We start from the raw sequence: 16,103 nt of genomic DNA on the forward strand, positions 1-16,103 counted from the left end.
GTATTTGTTGATGCAACAGTCACTCAGTTCCTGAATGTTTTCACTGCGAAACAATTTTCTTAAAGACAGAATATGAAAAAGCCTCCGCAGGCTCCCAGGCTGGTGCAAGAATGTGACTGACAGGGAGAGAACCTCCAGAGAGAGACAATGATCACAGACAGAAAATCTGGCCATGTTCATGTTTTATCATTCACTGTAGATTTGTTTTGCAGTGGTTTTATAAATGACCTACTGAATATGGCTTCCAATGTTTCCATATTACACAAGTATCAATCTGAAGAAGCAATGTCAGAATAATATATACACATACAGTATACAGTATATAATAACAGTAATACAGTGTTGTTGAGTTGCCATGTACTCATACATGAATATGACTACTTCCCCAAGGACAACTGTAGCATATTTGTGGAAGCTTATGACTGGGAGAAAAGAACGAATGTAGTTTTTGGCAAAAAAAACAAACAAAAAAAACCATCCCAGAGCAGTAAAAAATATTGACAGCATGCAAAAGGCAGTAGAAAAGGCCAATACACCAGTATAAACAAGAACAAATTAAACTCCTAATTTATGAAAATTCAATAAAGTTGCACTCTACAAAGCCACTGGACCCTACACTGTCAGATATCACAGTTTGTCAACCAGATAGGAAATGCGGTTTGTTAAGGCTTTGGGAAGATTACCTGCATGAACCGGAATCCGTGTGTGTGTGTTTGTTCATGTGTAACTCTTCTGTTCGCAAGTACGTTTGTTTATTGCTTGATAAAACAAGAGATTACCTTTCATAAGATGTACACACTTAGAAAGGCCAAAGAATTTACTTCATCTTTCAGTTCAATAAAACTACCAACATTCAATTCAACGAGAAAATGAAAAAAATAAAATAAATTTAATAATGGTTTAGTATTGTCAAAACATCTGGGTCCACCATTTGGCAAATATTGTTCGCCTCTTTTCTGTGACTTGAATTTTCACACTTTCATCTGTCCATGCAGCCCATATTTTGTCTAAATGGTGAACATGTGGCCAATGCAACACAATTTGGCTGTATCCCCTTATCTAAAAACCCATAAACCATACTCTAGAATATTTAAGACACTACCTGAGTCAGCCAATCACTAATTAATAGTTTGCAATAAAAGCCGTCTGGCAGCTTGGAGTTTCTCACAAATTGTTGGCGGGGCGAGAGAGTAATTAATGGGGGACAAGGAGTTTAATTAGGGAAATATGGATGATTAACATCTTAACCTTTCCTCAATGACGAGATGCAGGCAGAAACCTTTATAGAAAAGGAGTAGAGTCTTGCTTTTATATACAGTGCAAGGGTAGATGCTGCCTAAAGGTGTTGATTCCATCAAAAGTAGTATGGACTGCAAGGGCATGCTGCTTTCACTCAACACCAAATAAGATAATTGAAAACAAGGACGATAAAATTGTAATTGTTTACACCGCTCTGATTTTACATTTCACAAGTGCTAAGGTGTGAAGGACACTTACAAATCCTGACAGATGGTTCAAAAGATGGTTCTAGAAAATAAATAAATAAGCTGAAAGCTCCCTCAGCAGGGTTTGGGAGATGGCATGGGGGGATGGGTGGGAGTGGATCAGTTACACTGCCAGTCTCCCAGTGTGAGGAGGGGGTGGGAAGGTGCTGAGCTCTGCTCCCAGTGGAAACTTCACAGAATGGCAGAGGGTGCTAGCCGAGCAGAACAGAGGCTTTTGCTGTTCATCTGAACTCAGTCATGCTTATCAAGACAGGACTGACTGAGCTTTAGTGAAGAAATAGAGAGGGACTGGACCCATCATACAGTCTGTAACAGTAACACTTTTAAACATAGGTATTACACTATAGCATTTAATGATAAGTGGTAAGTTTTCAAAGGAGTAATGACAGAAAAGAAAGGAAGAGTGGAAAACATAAATGCCAATGATGCTATGTCAATGTTATAGTCTGAAAGAGGTTGTCCTATAATTGAGACTGCAGTAAAAACAACAGCTAGGTAACAATGTTTGTGTAGCAGAAGCAGCATGTCAGAAGCATAACAGCAGCAGCTGCAGGATTGGATCAGTGTCTACAGTGGAGCTGCTCAGCCTCAGTGCCACTGTGCACTAGAAACATGTTGGCGGCACTCATCTCACATACATCCCAATACACAATCAATGCAGTTACACATAAGTCAGAGGAAATCAGACTTGTAGCATAAAAATACGCTTCGGGTAGCAGTTATGTACTTAAAGTGCAAGTAAAAAGTGAGCAATTACATAGCCGTTTAGACAGCTGCATGGATTACAACTGAAGCGCATCTTTTTCATTGAAATGCACGTGGGACACATGACTGAAAACACAGCTGAAACAAACTCAGGCCAAACAGGGTACAATTACCACTATATCACCATTAATACTGTAGCAAATGTGAAGCTCTTGAAATTGGCTTAACAAGGGTATATGATTGTATGAGTGCAAGTGTATGCTAACATTCACATAATGGAAAAACAGTGTGGGAGTATAACATTCACTTACTTTCTGCGATAATAGATCTTCCTGTCCAGTCATCATTAATCATCTGGATATTTCCAAAATGGACGTCACTGAAAAAGATGCGGTTGGTTCCAGCTGTCTTCTGACTATAGTCAAAGGCCAGCGCTATGACATTCTTGAAAAATGTAGGATTTTCAAAAGGCTGGACAGGTGAATTAAGGTCGTTCTCATCTGAGAGATGGATGCTTTTCAGTATAGTCCTCTCAGAGTAGAGTAAATAACCTTCATAGCGCTCACAGGCGAAGCCATCCTCTGCCAAGCGGCCATGGGCGCAGGAGCAGGTCCGGCGACCACTGCCCAGGTGAAAGCAGAGCTGCTGGCAGCCTCCATTACTCCTGGCACAGGGGTTGGTGCCTTCAAAACCCAACACATGTTCAGTTACTGTTTAGTCTCAGTTTCTGCCTCTGTGCAATCATGTTTAAATTGTATGTGACTATACATAAAAGAAAATTACAGGTGGAGTTTGAAGTGCTTTTTATAAAAGCCTATAAAAACGAATTAAAGTCATGACCGCAAAAGTAAAAATAAGATTGCAGAGGTGAAAATTGTCATCATGTAAATTAATAAGACTGTAAAAATGAAACGTCTACCTTTTTCTCTGCCTCTATTGAAGACTGTCACATCCTTTAAATTAACCCCTAGACCACTCCTCATGGTTACAGCCTCACTGGTGTCAGTCTTGAAGCCACGGCGGATTGAACCATTGGAGTGGGCCCTGAACAACACCAGAAGAGATGAAGGGGGCAAAATAAGTGATTTAATTTTCAGAGAAGAAAGCATATTGTATTGACTTTTCACTGCGGCAGGGTAATGACAAAGTTAGATCGACATGATGACAAATAATTTCATTTGACAAAAGTAAAGCAAAATCCAAGACTGCAATCAGCCAGTCCTGACACACAATTCAAGCTGCTGAAGATAAAAGCACAATAAAGCTAATAGCTTCTTTCCAATGTCGTCCTCGTTATAAAGGGGAGGGAATGAGATGATTGATTGTCAAGTCATGCAAGAAAGGTTAAAAACAATCAAAACAAACAGAAGAGACATGTGATTAACTACTTACCAACCATTTCTTTACTAATACTGTAAAACCTGTCTTAGTCTGTTGGTGCTTCAGAGAGCCCACAACACTGTTCCAAAGAACCACAGGAGTGTACAAATATGCATTAAGTGACTGACTTCATGAAAGGAAATAAGGTGTAATTGAATTTAACAATGTGTGATTTTACACATGGTTTGAGAAGAATCTTCTCTTGCTGATAACCCTGAACTGTGTCTGGAGTATTCACTATGGTGGTGACCCTTGTTATAAGGAACTGCTATTCTTAATATTTTCATGAGACCTGTAAAGGGAGGGGTTAATGTCAGGTTAGTATTGCAGGCTTTGCACGCCAATGCATACGTGTACATTTAAGAAAATAATAAATTACCTGTCAGACCAGTAGATATAAGGTCCAAACACAGCCACTGAGAACAGGTCTACGTTGGCCACCGACAGTACAATCTCCCGGCCCTCACCTGTCTCAAGGTTGATCCTCTCGATCTTATCTGTGCGAGCATCGCACCAGTATAATGTATTTTCCTGAAGGATAATTTTAAAAAACATATCACACTCTGAAACCAGTTAGACATAGTCATATTTCAGCCACAAAAGAGTAAGACTGTATGACATAGGAGGCACAGTGTGTAAGAACGGAGTGGAGGTGCAAGAGGTTGATGAGAGTGTTTGTGCAACTGTGTGCAACTGCACCTCATAATCTATGGAAATTCCGTTGGGCCACATGATGCCTGAGTTGACCAAGGTAACCTGGTCCGAACCATCAAGGCGGGAGCGGCCAATGCACGGGTTCTGGCCCCACTCAGTCCAAAAAAGATACCTGGCCAGCATAGCAACACACAAACACAGTGTGTACTTGAAAAAAATGTAATTAAGATACTGCCAGTTTAGTTGCCTAATAGACATTAAAGAATTAATATTTTACTTTTTGTAGTATTTCTTTAAATTTGGTTTGGTCAACAGGGTGACCTGGGACTGGGGAAACTTGTGGACTGAGGCAAGATATTTAACAGTTCAATAATAGACTTCATTATGTCAGTAAGACAGTAGTCAATTTTGAAATTTGTAAATGAAAACAAAATAGTTTGAACATTAATTAAGAAAAATACGGACTAAAAGTGCGGATATTTTCACAAAAGCTTGAAAACAAGACATTTCCTACCCCTTCTGTGGATGTACGGCAATGGCCCTGGGCTGATCAAGTCCTTCAGATATGACCACTGATCGGTACGCACCATTCAGACGGGAAATTTCTATTAGGTTGAAACCATGATCTGTCCAATACAGGTTTCCTGTGTAGAAAGAAGAAATAGTAAGCAGAGGTTTATATATTCTAAAGGGCACAAGATACAAAAAAAGATCCCATCATTAACATACTGTATATAACAACAAATTTTTGCTCACATATTTACACTGTGAATGATTTTAGAGTGTCAACAAAGGTACCCGCTTTTGTTCCTAAGGCTTAGTTTTGTTTTGTTTTTTTAACTTAATACTGTAACTAAAGTCTGTGCACATAAATTGAGAATTTTCAACAGACAATACCAACTTGATGGCCTGCAGTATTAGACTGCAGGTCCAGGGAATCACGATACTAACCAGCGATCCAGTCAACAGCAATCCCTTCCACCCGGCTAATCCCGGTAGTAATGATGTCTTCCCTCCAGGTCTGATCACGTTTGGAGCGAGAGATTCTGTTCAAGCCCATGTCTGTCCAGTACACGGTGTCATTTCCTGCAAAATACGCAATACAGTTAATGACAAGAGAAAATGGGATACATGGGATGATGCCACAAAAGTATTTACACCATCAAACAAAGCAGCTCATAAAACCACATTTTACAGCAGCTCGGCCCATTTCACCAAATGTTGTGTAGGTCTATAAAGCATGATGGCGAAAATACCCACACAGTTCAGCCACAGCTCTTTGTTGACTCGTAGTGCATGAACAGGAAAGGTTATTGTCGGCCAAATTTTACAGGGTAGTATATTGCTTCATGCAAAACATGGTGTTGGTAAAACTCTTATAGGCCCTTTCTGATTTTACAGCCCTATTACATAAGCATTTGAAATAGTACATAATTCATTAATGGTGCAGACTTCCAAGTCCTCCAGTGTATCTCCGTGCATGCCTGTCAGTTTGGTTCTGTACAGGTTATTAGGAGTTTAGGGGGCGTTGTATGTTTATTTGTACTTTCTTGTTCCTGCTGCCTTGACACACTTAACATGTAGCTCACCTATGACAGAATAAAGCTCCAGGGCTTTCATCTGTTCTGCTCTGGCAGCCTGGCATCTGTAATGACATGCAAATGCTATGCGTGTGCTGTCCGCTGCTTCTTTTGGATGGGCTTAGTAATGTATTTGCATGTTCACCTGCACAAAGTAACAAAGGAAAGGACGATTGGCAATCTTGTTCTATACTTTGGCAATGTCTAAATTTGGCTTGGATTCGGCTTATTTTCTCTTTCCAAAAGTCGTGGTTACACATCAAGTTTGCTGTCGACCTTTGAAGTTGCTCATATTCCGGGCTCTCGATAGTTATTGGATGACAAACTCAGAACACAGAAACCTGTGAGTGACCCAACCTGCTTTTGCTCTCCTGAACTCTGACTTTATCTGTAATATATATATATATATATGTGTGTGTGTGTGTGTGTGTGTGTGTGTACTGTATGTAATTACACTGGCCATTTACACCCCTTGTGACTAATTTATAGTGACTACTGTAAATTTCTGTCATTAATTATTTATAAGTGTCCTTGCAGATGAGAAATGTGTTTTTGCAGAACATCATTATGGCACAGTGAAGTTGACCTTTGACCATTTGGATATTAATTCTCATGCCTTCATCATTTTAGCCCATTAGACATTTGTGTTAAATTGTGTCATAATTATTGTATGAACTCATGAGTTATGGCCAAAAACATGTTTTGTGAAGTCAGAGTGACCTAGACCTTTGACCACCAAAGACTAATTTGTTCATCTTTGTCTCAAAGCTAATGCTTGCATCAAATTTGAAGGAATCTTCCCAAAGGAAGCGCTGAGATATCATTTTCACGAGAATGGGACGGACGGATGGATGGACGGGCAGTCCGATGGACAGACAGCCCCAAAAAATAATGCCACTGGCCCTGGCTGTTGCCAGCGTGGAGGCATACAAAGTATAGATGAGGATTAGCAGGCAGCTCTTTGTAGTTTCTGCAACAGAAGTACAGTAAATATTTGATAGATTGGCAAATTTTGACCTGATGAGGAAGTGTGCCCTGTTGTTGAGATGGCATTTCAATAGTATTTTATTTGTGGTGGTCAATGCATTGAAAAGCAACATCTGAAAAAGTAAAAAACAATGTTCCAGTGCAAACAATGTCCATATAATCCAGAGACTTTGTTGTGAACAGTGCTCTGGTATCGTTTTCTCCCTTCAATAGATAATATTCTGTGGATATTAGTTCCTGTCAAATGATGGGACGGCTGCTGATCTCTGCCTCTGGCACAGTCAGCCGGTGGGAATATTAAATCGGTTGCAGCGACCTTTATATAAATTTACATTTCCTAACCTCATTTTTTGTGAACCTACATAGGAAACTCACAGCATACATGTGGAATTATCCCAACACAGCTTTGCTCCTCTGTTTTTCTAAAAATAATTGCTGCATATCCTTAGTATATAAACACATGTGTATATGTAATTTGCTTCAGTTGTACATATGCATTTTCCTTTATACAGCATTTGTTATCATGCCATCAGTGGCAACCTATTACATATATGGAACACTGCCAGCCCATAGTATATTCATAGCATTTGTTGGTGTAATAAATCTATCATTTTTATCATAAGAAGGGATGTAACAAATGACAGCACAAGCTATTGGCTTCATGCTTTCCAATGCATGTTAGGTTACCTTCATTTGATACAATATCTTGGGAATTGCTTTGTATAAGGATTGTTTCAGAGGCTTGTGAGGAAATAGTTTAATCTTATTCATGCTGAGGTTCCTCTATAATGTGAACTTATTACTCATTCATCTACACTGCACTCCACAAGCCCACAAACCATTATTCACAAGGTTAGTACCCAGTATAAGAAAGACCTTGACTCCCCTTTATTGTTTTAGGATTGGAAATGAAGGAAAAGGTTTGTAGTTAGCCCCAACACTGGCTACATAAAACACCTGTATTTTCTGTACATGAAAATTAGATTATGTCATACTGTTAGGTCCCATACTATAGTTCATAACTTCCTGCTTGATTGTGTACAGTAAAGTATGACTAGAAAATGGGCAAGAGAGTGGCAACTGTGTCATCAATTTTCTCTCCACTTGACATTTTAAAGCCCAGAACAAAGCAGCTTGCCTTCAAGGGTTCCATGTCTCACACACTTCAGGGGGGAATGTGCCAACACGAGCCTTGAACCTGTAGTTGAGCGATGGCGTTGCTACTCACTGTAAAATTCTTTTACCATTATTATTGGTGTTTCATAAAAGATTTGTACATTGTATTATTAAATTAAATCATAATCTAAAATTACAAGGCTTCAATCTGATATACTGTAGAGGTCAAGATAGGTACATAGCCTTTTAACCAAACTGCTTAGTGAAAGTGTGAGCCATTAAAGCCTTTCTTATAAATAGACATTTAAAATATTACTGGATTAGAATTGCCACGTTTACATAATCTCATCTGTAAAATAAACATTTGAAAAAATGAATTATACCATCCATCCTCCAAACTGTTGTTTTTTGATCAACCTGCTTTGTTTTGCAAGTAAACCATACACAAAAGCAATTCCTATGCCTGCAAATTAACTTCACATTTCTAAACAACAATACAAGGAACAACATGGAGTGTGTACATTTAACCATATATCGGACATAATAACTCTTTGAGCTTCAGTTGGTCTCTGGGATATGTATGTGCTGTCTTAAACTCAATATCAAACAGTGATAAAACAGTGAAAACCCCTCCATCTGTCTGGCTGCATGGTATCATACCTGCATGAAAATCAACTCCCACAGCAAATAGTGTCCCTGTGATGGGCATTAGGGCTTCACTGTTGTCATTTGGGTCAAGAGCAATTCCACGGATTCCCTCATGGATGGAATACATCAGAAATGAGTCAACACCTAAAGAATGACAAATGACCAATTACAACCTAAACAAAAGTACCAAAGCATGCAAAATTATGAATGCTTTTGACCTATGCAGAGATTCATCACATACACTGAAATAGGAATGCATTCTTTCAAACTTAGAATAGTCATAGTAAGTCAAATGTTAATGGAAACATATTGGTAGCTGTAGAGCAAGTATTTGGAAAACTTGCCTTCGCAAGACATGCGGTCGCTACGCAAGTTGTAGCCAACAGTGCAGGAGCAGCTACGGGTGTTCTCAGAAGTGGGAAAACAGAGCTGTGAGCATCCTCCATTGTTTATCTGGCACGGGTTTCTTCCTAAAAGTTACACACAACCAACAAAACGTAAATAGTAAGGTACCATATGTGCACGTGGGTAGTGTGCGTCTTCCTTTGTCTTTATCCGTGTGTTTGCGTGTTATGTGTGAGCCTGCTTACCTTTCTGACCCTCTCTGTCGTACACCTTCATATGAACCACCCCGCTCGTCTTGTTTCTCAAGATCACCGGGTTCCGTCCGTCTCTCTTGGTAACCGTTCCTAGCTGGGCCGAATCCTCATCTGCCCACCAGAGTTTGCCACCTGCAACCATCAATGTCCATTTCTTACAAAATCTGGCCACACACACACAGATTAATAAAACTGCAATGCAAGAGCAAATTCTACTTTTGGCTTTAGATAATACTGCAGCATTGTCTTCCTCACTGCGATATGTATGCAAATCACGTTGCGATGCAAACAAGCATTCAAAAACACTACAGCACAATCAAATACCACCCTTCATCACCAATTCCAAGTGCAAACGGTGTGCTTTAGCGCGCACTCTAATCCACCGAGGCCGGCACTCTTATACCGTTAAGCCCCTAAATAATTGAAGCATTCTCTGAGCTGATTTGAGATTAAAGAGTGGGATATCCCGCTCTGCCCACTTGCCACTGATGTGTGCATCATAGTTACTTTGATGTCTGGGAAAGGTTTACACCAACAAAGGCTCTCCCATGCACTTCAGTTTGAAGGAGTTGCCATAATAGAGTAAAATGAGCACAACTGTGATTCTCAATGCCATATCTACAAATACTGTAGATCAGGGAAGATTTACACATATATACATAATCATAATATATTTACATTTATAGTGTGTATTTATTTATATCATGAACAATTATATACTTTTTCATTATGTATATTCAGCAGTATAATAAATGTCAATCAAACTTGCTGATTTTAGATAACATACACAAACGTTTAGTGATACTGAAGCAGCGTCACCTGTCCTGTCTGGCTCTGTGTGACAGTGAACCTCCATTCTTCAGCAGTTCTGCTGTTCTGAGCATAAGTGATGAGTGTGTCTTTGTAAATAGGCACATGCACAATAGGCTCCTGACCCTGACCATCACCACCACTCTGTCCTCCAATTTCCATCCCCACCTCTGTCCTCTGCAGAAATCAGTGATACACAGTCCCCGGCACTTTGCCACTGACAACAGATGTGATTTGAACTCTCAATTTTAAAAACCCACTGAAGTGCTAAGTGGAGAAAAATCAGGTGGCTCCTCTTCCCCTCGCAATACACATTGTAAATAGGGGGTTGGGGACATATATATGTCTTTGCTATTTTTTGATTGACCAAAACTTCAAAACATTACATTAAGGAGGAAAGACAAACCAATTTAAATTTGGAATAAATTATCAAAATTATTTGGTATTCGAAATCACATTTTGGAAGCCAGGCAGAAGCAACCAGCAACCATACACTAATCCAATGAATCTGAGCAGCATTGTTGCTGCACACAACCTGGTTCAGTGAATTACCCACTTCAATTATATCAGCAACCTCACATAATTGAAAAAAGATAATTTTGCAGTCAAGACAGTATGTCATAAAGAAATTGTTTTTAATCTGATAACTTAGCAGCATTTTTTTTATTTACAAATACAACCAGCAAATGTTTGGTTTCACATCATCAATCCCTCAAAGGTTTATTAAGAAAAAAAAACAAAAACAGACACACATACAAACGATTCCCACTTGCATTAATAGCTTCAGGCTCAATGGAACGTAAACTCGTTTCCACAAATCAGACAAATTCCCATGAGTGAGAATGACAGTCTACATGCAGTTTACAAAACATTTGACCCTGGAGGGCATGTTAGCCTAGATTAGCTTTGCACCCTGTGTTAATTTGATGCCGTGGGGATCGCTGGCTAGCTGTGATTGCTCGGTTTTGGCACATCATATTCAATTTCCATCTCAACTGCTCGTTTCATTCCAGGCAAGTCGAGGCTGATGGATCACTCACACCTTCTAAATAGAAACCCTCACCTTTCCCTCAAGCCAATCCAATTATTACAGAGCCCTAGGACCTGAGTGGATCGACCTTGTGTCAGTAACAGTGCCTTCATTATACCTTTTCACAACCAGCATGAGCAATCACTACGACATGCACGCAAAATGAAAAAGCTGAAAGGAAACAAGAACCTCAGCGAGACAAAATGTCTGATTCCTGTCTAAGAACCGCACTCCACAGATTATCAGTGCAGAGAAATAACCTTTGGAAAACCCTTTCATGATTGTGTGTCTGCCTTCATCTCCTGCTGTGAGGGAGCTAGAAATCTTGATAGAACTCAAGCTTTCCTTGTTTTCACATGATGCTTCTTTGGAGCAACCTCAACCACTTCAAACACGACCAACAGATCACAGACCAGAAGGGAGAGTAGAACCATTGTTAGATTAATACTCGTTAATGTTGATTCCCCACAGAGGTCTCAGAAGCTCTTAATACCCATACTCGCCTTATGATGAAGTTATTTCCCTGCCAAAGCAGATTTCACATGCATGTACTGTATTATACTGCATGTACATTCATATTGTAATTGTAGCATACATACCTGGCCTGGCATCAGTCACAAGCTATTAAGGAAGTTCATTGTAAGGACATGCAGAGTTACAGACCCACAGTTGACACTTTGTGACTCTTCCCACCATCAAACTATCAAATTGATAGGAAACAGGGACAAAGGACCCCTCTTCCACAAACAGACCATGCTTTTAGCATGGCCGAACGACACAGAACCAGACCAAAGGTCAAAGGGTCAGCTCCAGAGGATCAACCAATGGACACCAGGCACCTGGAGAATATAGGCAAAATCTCCAGCTTGTAACAATAAGACTGTCTATTGATATTTTTTTGTTTTTTATAGGACAAGTAACAACAAAAGGACTGATTAACATTAAGGTGTGAATCCTGGCCTTTCTGTGCCATGCATGAACACACACACACGCACACACACACCAACCTCCCTTCCTCTGCCCCTCTCTAGATAAGAGTCATAAACTACAACCCACATTCCAATCCTGGGTAGTGACAAGCAGAACACTCTTCACAGACACAGATCTAAGGAAGAATGTAAAATTAAATATCTAGCTGTTCTGTAACTCATGAGATGTTCCTATGCAATAGTTTAATCCCAAACTTCTATCCCATAGAATGTTTGAAATGTAACATGTAGATTTTAAGACAATGTCCTTCATGTGACCATACTGTCAGCATCCTTCACACAAGGTAACACACTACATGACATCCAGAATGTCCATATTATTATTATTGGCTTGATGTCGAAATACAGCAATATTTAATCATCAAACCTAATTCATAGATGTAGCATCATTAGCTGTGTAGCCATAGTGTATAGCCATAACATATCCTTTCCCACCATTGCCAACTCATCACACTGCTCATTTCATTATTATTTTCATCTTTATGATTATTACACCTTGCATTTACTCTGTAGATAGTAGTTTAGTTAAATAAAATCCTTTATTTACACCCAGTTGTTGTCCTGTTGTATTCTTTTGACGTAGAGACTGGAGATCCATTAAATCGAGAAGTCATGGCTTCCGATATGAGATTGATAAATTTGGCAATGAAGTAATTCATTGTTTTCCTCCTAGCGGACTGGTGCCCCATTTCAACGAGAGTAAATTCTAAATTATGGCGTTAACGCTACATAATTCTAATACTAGTTATATATTTGCTCATGTTCCATTAGGTATATAATCATAGTTTGCTGAGCAGGTAAGAAAAAGCAGAAAGAGAGGAGATATAGAAAACAAGCAAAGTGAGGTGGTAAACATAGTGAATTGTCAGCAAATGCACTTAATTGCATCTTTCACCATGGAGACAAAAAAATAATAATCTGAAGACAGGATATTACTCTGTAATGGGCATCACCAATAGTCTATTCACTTGCCAACAGCAAAAGAAGCTCAGGAGTGGAAAATGACCTGTCTGGCTGCTGTCCTGCTGTCTTCCCCCAAGTCTCATTTTCAGCTGACCCTGCAAGACTCACTAGTATGTACTCAATAGTTTATAGTAGAGAGGAAGGCATCATGGTATGAGAAACTGACTGCCTAACAGACAATAAACTACCAGTGAACATTTCACTAAATGCTAGATGCTAATCGCAGGCTAAAAATACATTTAAATCTACTCTTTCACCAGTATTTATAGTAAGCATTAATGTTGTAGTGTGACATTGATATAAATAGTTAAATATACACATAGAGTGAACTGTGCAGTTGTAAAACTCGGTGAGGCATCTTAAGTGTTATCGCATACTTTATGAAAACTGTTCATCATTGCAGACATATAATCTGGTATAGGGTGGAAAGGGGATATGATATGTTATACATCTTATTAAACACTAAGTTTAACATTAATAATTTACTGTATTTACAGTAATTGATAGATCAACATCTATACTAAGAGTGGGGGAAGCCAATCACCCCATGCAAAGACTAGTATTACATACACTTTCATGCATGAATCCAAGTTTAAATGAACAAATCCATTAGATTGCTATCTTCTATGTATAATAAAACATTACCATGCAACAAATGCAATGTTGAACCACTGTGGAATTTCTCTGTTTAACAGTGCAAAGATAGTAATACAGTGAACTGCTATTCATGCGACCGTTCAACAATTCCCTCAACATAAAAATTTTTTATTAATTGTGCTTGACGGAGCAGCATTTAACTGTTTGTTTCAACCACGACAGTTCCCCATAAAATCTAAACTGTAGAAAAGCCACAAAAATGAACTATAAATATGTTAAGATGTGTCCTAGAGTTGCAGAAAGGTAACAGCTAACAAAACAACGGTATTCCATTCTGACACAGCTGTGTTATTCTATAACATTGTAATTATACTCTGCACATACTGACAGATACCCACGATGCAGGAAACGAAGCCCTGCCATGATTAATAACATGCTTCAAGAACACGAAGTATCACCATGACAACAATATTGATTATGTTTTTATTTAAAAAAATAAAAATTACACTTTGGTCCATCCAGACACACCATCCAGGGAGACACACACACTCTTTTCAGTGTGTCTGCCCCCTTCTCATTACCAATCTTGGCAAGCACAATGCATTCACATAGCTCACTGTCAAGATTGCTGCCCTGTGGATATGAGATGATTTAAAATTCATATTCCAGTCTGTTTTAAAAATAAATATATAAAATGAAATAAAAGAGAAATTAATATTCGTCATTTTTTTGAAAAGAAGGACACACATATAAACCGTATATGTCAAGGTTTGTTTTTATATAGTGGTTAGCTACAGGAATTCATTTGCTTTTGAAGTTATGCTTATTTTAACATTGTAGGTGCCACTGACTTATTCCAATTTAATTTAAAGTACATCAAATACATAAGTAATTTCCCTTCTCTCCAAATACATGTTTGGTTGGTAGACCAATCAGAAAGGTCGGTGATTGAGTACTGCAATCTGGACACATTGCTGTTTCTGAATTTCGGCAGCTTTGCATACCTTCTGGGTGGTATAATACCAGAATGAGTTATGGCTAAACTGGTGGAAAAGAACTAATTTACACTGACATATGACCTATTGGCAGCTTGTATGTATGAAGACAATTAAAAGGAAAAGCTGAAAAAAAAGGTTTGAGGAGCCAGACACTGCAAGCTAGATAAGAGGTTTGTTTGTTTGTTGGTTGTTGACTAAATTAACTTTCTAAATGAACATATGATTTGATGGATGATTAGACTCACTAGATTCAGCATTGATGCCAAGAATCAACATGTAATGAACATCCTCCTCCCTTTTCATTACAAAAGAGGTGAGAGAATCAATCATCAATCACTGCTGGGCGGTGTTTTAATTATCTATTGCCACTGCTACTTCACACGATGTGAAGCACAACTGTTGCAAGGACTGCCTAAATGGCTCCATTCTACAGCCACTTAACTGGTTAAACGCGTAAACCCTCAACACTCTCTGACTAATCCCCAATGGCAATCTGATGCACTTGTGACAAGCTCCACTCACCCATCACAGCCAGAGCTGTGCCTTTGGCTAACTCCCTCTTTAGACTCTCCAGCACTTCCAGCCCACTGCCATCCAGATTGCACCTGTTGATAGTGCCATTGGCTGAGCTTATCCAGTACAGCTTGTTGGCAGTGTAGTCCATTGAGAGACCTGAGAGAAAGACAAGTGAAGAGAGAATACCAGATTAGCATTCATTGTGCTAAGATTCACTAGGGCCCTGTTCAGACCTGGCATTAACATCCGCCTTGGATGATCCAACCACAAGTGGACAGATCTAGGTACAGGTGTGAACACACCTAAGACACATTTGAGATCCAATTACTCAGACCACATTCAGAGGTGGTTTCGGTCACATATGGCCACATTCATTCATACGTAGGTAGAGCTGTCCACTGGTGACCAGATCACCCGAGACACTAATGCCAGTTCGGAACAGGACCAGAGATACAGAGCTTGACTTCAAAAAATGGCAGGATTTTTAACATCACCAAAACTCATCATCCAGACACATACAAAGTAAATAATCAATGGATAACAATATGAAGAGATAGTAGATAAGACACACTATATGTTCACATTTACTGCATTTTCTATGCATTTGGGCTGAGTGTGGTTTAATGGAAATATTTATGTGTTTGTTGGCTGATGTTTGCTGGGATCTCTTTATAACAACTCCAGCTGGCAAGATAAACAAATGAGAATGACTCCTTTTACATCCATTCCCTGGCCGACTTCATGGTTTTCATGGAATACCCCTGTTAGTGGTGGGAAGTAAAAGCAATTTCAATTGTGGGCCTCTGAACAACTCACTGTATCTCACCATGTGCCGGATTTATGTCTGGCAGATTCACAGCCACAATGCGTCATTAATTTGGTCTTGTCCCCTGGTCTATCCCATAATCATAAATGAAGCCAGTGAAATTCAGTCCACTCTGCTATGTGAATTGCTTAGAAGCCCAGCTACTAGAGAAGAGGACCAGCTGATTGTTTTTGCTAAATCAGACTACAATTCACAATAAG

The 16,103-nt window shown here is 39.2% G+C and overlaps 1 protein-coding gene across 1 annotated transcript in view; it reads right to left on the bottom strand.

Annotated features, from left to right (window-relative positions):
- lrp1bb (low density lipoprotein receptor-related protein 1Bb) overlaps positions 1–16,103 on the bottom strand; it is a 99,477-nt gene that overhangs the window by 67,185 nt on the left and 16,189 nt on the right. The window contains exons 10-19 of the mRNA XM_087178943.1: positions 15,084–15,233; positions 9,166–9,306; positions 8,920–9,045; positions 8,588–8,719; positions 5,196–5,330; positions 4,759–4,888; positions 4,290–4,416; positions 3,970–4,082; positions 3,130–3,254; positions 2,522–2,893 (exon numbers count right to left, since the gene is read on the bottom strand). Of these exons, the coding sequence (XP_087035069.1) occupies positions 2,522–2,893; positions 3,130–3,254; positions 3,970–4,082; positions 4,290–4,416; positions 4,759–4,888; positions 5,196–5,330; positions 8,588–8,719; positions 8,920–9,045; positions 9,166–9,306; positions 15,084–15,233 (1,551 nt within the window). The remainder of the gene's footprint in view (positions 1–2,521; positions 2,894–3,129; positions 3,255–3,969; positions 4,083–4,289; positions 4,417–4,758; positions 4,889–5,195; positions 5,331–8,587; positions 8,720–8,919; positions 9,046–9,165; positions 9,307–15,083; positions 15,234–16,103) is intronic.

Source organism: Seriola lalandi, unplaced genomic scaffold, assembly GCF_002814215.2.
Source record: "Seriola lalandi dorsalis isolate HSWRI2012SDOR001 ecotype SW California unplaced genomic scaffold, Sedor1 jcf7180002054758, whole genome shotgun sequence".
In the NCBI taxonomy this organism is placed as follows: Eukaryota; Metazoa; Chordata; class Actinopteri; order Carangiformes; family Carangidae; genus Seriola; species Seriola lalandi.